General features: G+C 32.2%; 1 protein-coding gene across 3 annotated transcripts; it reads right to left on the bottom strand.

The window, feature by feature from the left end:
• Window positions 1–1,623: 1,623 nt before the first annotated feature.
• LOC145641770 (uncharacterized) lies at window positions 1,624–7,922 on the bottom strand. 3 transcript variants are annotated; one of them, XM_081692716.1, is made up of 5 exons: window positions 7,774–7,920; window positions 7,517–7,583; window positions 7,083–7,270; window positions 5,439–5,891; window positions 1,624–2,383 (listed from the first exon to the last, which is right to left on the bottom strand). In XM_081692716.1, exons 2-5 carry the CDS (start codon window positions 7,541–7,543, stop codon window positions 1,969–1,971), a joined length of 1,083 nt encoding a protein of 360 aa, XP_081548842.1. In that variant the 5' UTR covers window positions 7,544–7,583; window positions 7,774–7,920; the 3' UTR covers window positions 1,624–1,968. The 3 variants fall into 3 exon arrangements, with proteins under 3 accessions (XP_081548842.1, XP_081548843.1, XP_081548844.1); XM_081692717.1 differs by having other exon boundaries at window positions 7,083–7,288; window positions 7,774–7,861; XM_081692718.1 differs by having other exon boundaries at window positions 2,246–2,383; window positions 5,512–5,891; window positions 7,774–7,922.
• Window positions 7,923–8,382: the final 460 nt, after the last annotated feature.

Here is an 8,382-nt window from a genome sequence, read left to right as displayed (position 1 = left end):
ATCTTTCACTCTATGGCACAAAATAAAAATGGAGCAATATTTAATTTCTTACAAACTTTATTATTATGTAATTAAAGAGTTACCGTCCAATTCAAGAGAAATTGTCATGCATATGAAGAGTTTATCAATTAAACTAAACATTAATACATGAAAGTTAATGCATATGGTGTTTCAATAATTAATGTTATGATATGATTTTACGACGATACATCATATGCCAAATGGCAAAATTGTTGACACATGGCAAAACATCATGTCTTGCCATGAGTTTTAATATATATATTGATATTGATATTGATAAATAAATAAGGGTTCGTTTGGCATTGCTGTGGTTTTCTGTTTTTTTTTTTTTTTTTGTTTTCTAAAAGTATATGATATGTGTCCCATAATGAATCAAAAATTATATAAACTTATTAAAATTATGTTAATTTTGAAAACTGACAACAGAAAAGTGGAAACACCTTTTTCTTCATTCATGTTTTTGGTTTTTGGTTTTAAAAAAAAAAAAAAAAAACTGAAAACCAAAACTGATGCCAAACAAGCCCTAAGATTTTGATTTTATCAATAAAAATATAAAAATTAAATGTTGAAAAAGATAGTGATGACCCCAAAGCAGCATATATCTTCTACTCCAATTTTTCAACATTTGCATGGCAAACCGTCACCCACACATAGACACATAGTAATTATCCAATTGATTGTAACTAATTTGTATTACTTTTTTACAAAAAAATTATAACAATAATTTGCTTCAATTTTTTTTCCAAGAAGTGTAGCTCAACAAAGCAAGTCTGCAATTATTGCTCCAATGATTAAGAGCAATTCCAATGGTTGTAGCTAGGGACTTGCTTGTAAGTTTCAAAAGTCTCTAACTACTAGCTTGACCATTGGAGCTAAAAAATACATTTAGTTATATATATATATATATATATATATATATATATATATATATATATATAATATATATATATAATTAAATTTCTATGGCTAATTGAGAAAGTCAAGCTTATTTAATTAGCAACCTAGTAGATAACCATAGAGGTACAAAATAGCTATAAAGAAAATTAGCTTGCAATCATATGTGACATGATAAACTAATTTAACAATTAGCTTACCATTGAAGTTGCTCTAAGCTTGCAAGCAAGTCCTTATACGGTGTAGTAAACCATTGGAGATGCTCTAAGACTTTGTTGGAAAAAAAGAGTAAAACTTCTTTGAGTGGTTTATCAAACTTTTTCCATAGTTTGTAATACTCTAATTCATTTTATTGAGCATATATGTCCAAAACAAAATTACAAAAACATTTTTCCAATACTACATTTAAGCTGATAATTCGTTCACTACTCGAGTTCTGTCTTCCCTAGATTATGCCATTGCAATCGATTTTGTTTTGGGCGTTCAAAGTTTTTTTTTAACAGTATCTCAGCAAAACTTCCAATGAGGGTGAATTCGTTGAATGTGCCAGCAATATTGATGGTACTAGGTACTCCAATCAACAGAAATAATCAAGCTGCAACTCTGATGTCCCAAGCAAAGTAAAATGACGGGAAGTACATAACCCATATGCACTTAAACTGAATTTAACTGTTTGCAACTCACATGACTAACCAAACCAAAAGCAGGTACAAAAAAGAAATAATTAGCCAGGCTTGCTTAATCAGATACTTTATCAGAAGATTTCGAGCTCGTATCAGTACTGATAAAGATGGATGAAGTAAAAAAAACAAAATCCTCCTCAATGTGGAGGTACTGAACTCGAATCCGAAAGGACAAAATGGCTAATATTACACGTGTACACTAAACTTTGCCTACTGATACTCAGTGTGCTGTGAAAGAGGAAAGAAGATGAAACAGATGAACAAAATAGGTTCTATTCCTCCACTAGCAGATGCAACTCATTCATGCGTGTTTCAATAGCCCGGTCCCTTCAGAACAGAGCAGATTTCTAGTTGATGCAAACAAACACTATTAGATAAGGTTAGCTCTCTTTAGAAACCTTATTGTCCTGCAATAGTGCGGCCATATAGACTCCACGAAATCAAGGTACTTCTCAACAAACCACTCTTGAAACACCTTCCATTTCCTCATAGTAAACTCTTTATAGTCCAAGTTTTTAATGTAGACAAGTGGTTGCCAAAATCGAGCTCCGATGTCTTCTTTAAGCTTTCCTTCAGCAATGTAATTCGATGATAATGAGAGGTAAGTCGGTAGGTTTTTAATTACCTTGACAGATTGCTTGAAGGAGAAAACATATAGAGCAAAGATCCACCGTAGCAGCTTCACATACAGAGCGACAATCAGGGGACCTATGATCCACAAGGGGGTTAATTCTCTTGAAACTTGACTGCCATACTTCAAATTTACGGCTAGATAGAGAGGAATGCTGCACAATATCAGAAAATTCACAACCAAAAAGAAATCCCGTAAGCATAATATATATAGTTTCCATGTAAAATTAAAAAGAGTACCAACTGTTGATTTAATATGAAACTCAGATAGATGAAAATAAAGTATCAAATTTGTCATGTTAGATTATCAACATCAAGACTCCTAGAAAGTTCATATTGGTACAATTTTTCAATTGCATTTGGATTTCATAAATATAAAAAGACTAAACAATCAAGGTCAAATGCCTCCCCTGGATTTCATATTTGCATCAGGTCTTCTAAAAATATTGCTCATACTTATGAAGTACTCCGTAATGATTTGAAAAAATCCAAGAAAATTCACAAACTAGTAAAGGTCAAATGACTAAATTTAACACCTACAAGGTCATAAATATTATTAATAACCTCCAAATAATGCCTCCATTTTTTTATTATTTTTTTTATATATACATAGTAAAATCAATTCATTAATAAATAGTCATATGACATCTACAATAGTGATATGAATTTAACAAATACATAACTCGAATCAAATATTGTTTCCTTCAACATATTAGTCATCAAATTATAAAATCATTTGTCACAAAGAAGGGAATATTTACAACAACAACAACAACAACAGAAAAAATATAATAAAATAACAAAAATTTAAATTTAAAAAAAAAAAAAAAAGTTCCAACTATTGCAGATAATTACAAAGATTCAATCATGCATAAAAATATATTTTTAAAAATAAAACAAATAATTGAGCTAGGAATAACACTTTCCAATTCACTCAATAAGTGGATAATGGCTAATAGATGTGACGGCAAGGATATCAATGTGAATAAGTTGACTCACACGTATCAATTTAGAAATTAGAATTATAAGAAAAGCACTCTCTACTTTGCAAGTTCTAGTAACTATAGCTTCTATGTACATACTTGTAACATTATTGACAATAACTTCCACAAAGAGCCTCCTCTCCTCGCTTCCCATATTGAGGCAATGTTCTCTGCATCTAAAATAATGAACTCTAATCTGAATCCCAGGTTTGGTCTCATCTAAGTTCTAACGTACCTCGATTTAATTTTTTCTAGTATGATTTAGTCTATTGACAATATTTATACACTATTACTATCTTCGTCTCTTAATATTTACATCATTTTGACTTTTTACAATATTCATATTCTAGCTTTGACCGAGTTTTATTACTAATACACAAAAATGTATAACATAATTTTAATTGTTGTCGAGCTAACCTCACAAATATTTTTTCAAAAAAATTATATTAAAACATAATTAAAGTTATAAATGGTCAAAGTAGTGTGAATTATATATATATATATATATATAACCAAGTTATAATGAGAACCAAGGCTAAAATAAGAACTAGGAACTAATCTAGACCCTTAGATCATGTTAATCGGACAACTCACATGCTTCCCGTGTCATTAATGGCATTTTTGTAATATTTTAACTTTATAAAATAATTTCCAGCTTCATTTTTCAAAAGTAAATGAAAATTTAGTGAAAGTAAATGAAATCAGCCTTACAGTAAATGAAATTGCCTTGAAAGTTAAGAAAATGGAAAAAAGTTTGAAAACAACAAAATTACGAGAATGTCATTAATGAGAGCGGATGCAATGTGAGCCATGAGATCTGAGATTAGTTTCTAGTTCCTATTATTCACTTTGGTTCTCACATGATATATATATATATATATATATATATAACCTTTGCCTTGACTCCTTGAGTATAGTATAGATTCAACTTAATTTGTATTTTCATATCTGAACTTTTGTAATTTTAATTATCACGGAATTAAAGATATTTAATAACTCATAATAAGCAAATGAAAATAAAAGCGTAGCTTAAAGGTACAATTTAGACATACTTTTGTCCCCAATTTCACCTTTCTAGTCTTACAAAACACATCTTATGCATATCTTCACTCCTTCCCTAATAGGATCATTATTTTTTCACATACAAATTTGGGTGCAAACTACAAAGGTCTACTGCTACATCTTCATCGATGGACTAACAAACAATGTAGTAGCAAAATGACCCACAATGAATGGTGACTTTAAAAGCTAAAATGCATAACAAGCATTCATTGAATCACTTCTACGTACTGTAATGGTCTACCACAAAAAATTTAGTTTGTTGAGGAAACTGGAGCAACCAGTTTAGCAATAATGCTCATCAACTCAACAACTCCAACTACATCAGTGTAACTTCCCCAAATCAATCAATCAAAGCCTTAATCCCATAAGTGGGGTCGACTACATTAACCAAAAGAGATTAGTCCATATAGTTATCCATAAAAATCTTCCTCCTCCTCCATCCCTTACAATCAAATGTCTTGTTCTCATGCAAATCCATATACTTCATACCCTTCCTAACCTCCTCCCAACCAAGTCATTTTCGGTCTCCCTAGTTTAACCCCTCCATGGTCCAACTCTTCCACTTTTCGTACCGGGGCACCCTCGGGTCTCCATCTTACGTGCCCGAACAAATGCAGCTGATTTTCCCTTAGTTTGCTGCAATGTCTGCCACGCCCACTTTCTTGCGAATAACCTCATTTCTAATTGTATCTCTTAGAGTATTCCTATACATCCATCTTAACATGCGTATTTCCGTATTCTCCATCTTTTTAATGTGCTCTTTCTTAGAAGCCCAACATTCTGTGCCATAGAGCAACATTGGTCTTATGGCATGTAGAATTTTCCCATTTTTCCTTTAAGTGTAAAGGAATGCTTCGATCACATAACACTTGCGTGGCCGCTCTCCATTTAAGCCACCCCGACTTAATCATGTGGATCACGACTTGATCAATGTCACCAAAAATGTGATTTTCCCAAAAGCAAAGCAAAAACAATTAAACAACCTCCTAATACCAAGTTGTTGATATATATCATACACTACAAAGCACATCTAATTTACTTTTAGCACATAATAAGTGAAAAGATTTTGCCAGATAGAAAGGCTTTAAGCAAAAAGGCAAACCAATTAAAAGACTAGGGAATTTGATAGAAAACAGAAAGCTTCAAGCATAAGCTATATACTTACAATATTAGTAAGGGGACCATTATTGTTGCATCCAGTCCCAGAAAGTAGCACAAAACCACCTTTAGAGTCTCACCTCTTTCCTTCGACTTGGTTGCTGTTTGCTCAGTCAAATGGTCCGTTTGAGGTGGCTCTTCCAGGATACCATCTCCAGCTTCAACGGTTGCTCCTGTTCGCAGAAGACTCAACCATTTCAAGAATAATCCACGTATAGTCTGAGATTGAGATATTGTCTTGTCTGACTCTGATGCACAAGATACTGGCATGTCCTGTGCTGCGGGAGACACTTGTAAATTTTCCTCTCTTTCGTGCGGGAGGAAAGATATTTTGACTGAGCTATTGGGTGATATTGGTTTAATTGACGCATCTCTGGCTTTATCATTTTGAAAGTTTGCTTTGAAGGACGAAATCTGAAATGACTTCCCTTTAGCTTCATGTACAAATCTGGGTACTGGCCTGCAGCAGCAAACTTATCATAAACATAGGGGACCATGGGAAGAAATCGACTTTGAAAGATGACCTACACAAGCCATATGAAATGTAACTAAAACTGAGCACTAAAAGACCTCAAAGTGATAAAAGTACTATGGAGCAGAGAAGTATCAAGTATTGGCAAAGATTTCCCTCCGATTTCAATAACTAATGCAAGGACAATGCCCAATGAGATTTAAACTTAAGCATCGAGCTTTAAAAAATTTCATAAGACAGAAAAAATTGAAAAGAATACTAATGAGTTAAAAGGTTATAGTAGAGCTGATATTTCAAGCTGATGTTTTGAACTCCTCACGCTCAAGCTTTTGGTCTCAAGCTTTTGGCAAGCATTACCAAAATCTTGTTCATTAACTAAATTGATTCAAGGCTTTCAAGCTCATTCACAGACATAACAAAATCCATGACATCTTAGTCAGTTGAGAAAACATTGGTTTGCAGAGGCCAAATTAGGGTGATAGTGTGATACATAAACATTTACAGTGTTTAACATATGGGATCCACCAACTAGAAATGAGTTTTAAATTATCATTCAAGTTCATGTATATGTATGTGAGTGAGTTCTTAACCAATCTAGCAGATGAGTTATTCAAGAGTATATAACACATATACCAAACCTATAAATTTCATGTGCCTTTATAAATGATATGCTTTAAACTTTATAGCCTAAAAAAAAAAAAAAAAAAAAAAAAAAAAAAACCAACAGCACATCCACATTATAGAATGGTACACAAAAGCTTGAAAGATTTAGCCTGCATAACCAGGCTTGGGATTATCGCGCTATAGCCCAAAAGCAAAATTTCAACACTTTAGATTAAACACCAAATCTGAGTAGCTCTGTAGATTATTATGCAATTCCCCATTAAAACAAAAAAACAGCATATGTTCTCGCCTCTTGGTTTCGTTCGTTAATAAGTACAAACTACTCTGGTCTCTGGGTAAAATTTAAAATGTTAACAATTATAGCAGTAGACTTTTAACCCCTTCATTCACCATAATTTCCTTGAAAATACACATAGTTTTCTATGGAGTCAAGGGGGAATTCTCGTGTACCAACATCACAAACAAGTAAAAGTGATAATAAAACAACAAATAACAATGAGGTCAATGCAACTTAAATGAATCAATAATTAATTAAAACAAGAGCATGACAATCACCTCAAAAGAAAAGCCGGCTTCAGCGATATACACCTATCGGTTCGTGAAATCATTTGAAACCGGACAATACTTTGCCTTAATCTTATTCCTTTGCTACATGATGAGTTTCTTAGCGAAACCGCAACCACAGCACCAGGCCCGTCCCTGAGGGGCGGCCGCCCTAAAATTTCCATTTTTATAGTTCCTCCCTAACAATAAACAAAACCCTGCAACACATTAGCAACAAAATATGATTTAATCATTGAGTATATCATTTAAAATTATAAGCAACACATCAATAATCCCAACCCTAAAGTAAATTGATTACACTGACAATTAATTAAATCAACAAAACCCCAGATTGTCTTATTAATTCAATTTCAACAACATAAAACTTAATTATCTTTAAACATTTAGAAAACAAATTTGAGTTCTTGTAACTAATCAAGTGTTACCTGTATATGATGGGTTGCCAATACCATTTCATCTATGTTAAACAGCAAATCATTTACCCAATTTCACCTGTTGATAATAATAATTAAACCCCAATTAAAATTGGAAAACATAATCTTAAAAAAAATAAAATAAATAAAATAAAATTTTAAAAAAAAAAAGATAAACTTCAATTAATTGATATTTCGATAAAAAATTCACGAAGTAATTTAAAATTTAAAAAATAAAATTGAATGTAGTTGACAATTGAGAAGGGTACCTCAAGTTGTCGTCGGTCAGGCGGCCGGAGAGGGAAGGAGACGATTGGGCTTTGGTAAGCAAGAACAAGAAAGTTCGGTACTGAGGATTTGGATTAGGAACTTTGGAGGTGGATGGATAATATTTGTAACATTTCTTTAACGTTTATATTTTTATTTTATTTTTTTTGAACAACTTAAATTTTTCCTACCAATTAAATTTATTTTTACTGTCTTCAAAATTAAAAAAATAAATAAATAAGTAAAAAAATAAATTATTTTTACTAACTTTCTAAATTTTAATAATTATTATTATTAACCTGATTGCTTGTAATCTTAATTTGGACTGTTCAGCGATCCAAGACCGGGTCGGATAAGACGACCCGGACCGGACCGAAAACTAGAATTTTAAGAACCGAAGACCGGACCGATTAAACTATGACCAAACTCGGACCGAACCGAAAGAATCGGTCCAAAACCCGGACCGAACAATTTTGGACCAATTTCAGAATTTTTTTAAAAAGAACTGTAATTTTTTAATAATCTTATGGAAAACTCGAAAAAAGTAAAGGAAAATCTACACTTTAATGTCTTTCTTTTTTGTATATTTAGTATAAAAAAAAAGCTCATAA

Source organism: Chenopodium album, chromosome 8 (genome assembly GCF_948465745.1).
Source record: "Chenopodium album chromosome 8, dcCheAlbu1.1, whole genome shotgun sequence".
Lineage (NCBI taxonomy): Eukaryota > Viridiplantae > Streptophyta > Magnoliopsida > Caryophyllales > Amaranthaceae > Chenopodium > Chenopodium album.
The sequence above is the reverse complement of the archived record's forward strand: the minus strand, read 5'-3'. Positions and strand labels throughout refer to the sequence as shown.

Coding starts and splice junctions, on each gene's coding strand:
- LOC145641770 (XM_081692716.1), bottom strand. CDS start 7,543: ATGGTATTGGCAACCCATCATATACAG. Junction 7,271..7,516: donor TGGCAACCCATCATATACAG/GTAACACTTGAT, acceptor GTTTATTGTTAG/GGAGGAACTATAAAAATGGA. Junction 2,384..5,438: donor ATGGTCCCCTTACTAATATT/GTAAGTATATAG, acceptor GATATTGTGCAG/CATTCCTCTCTATCTAGCCG.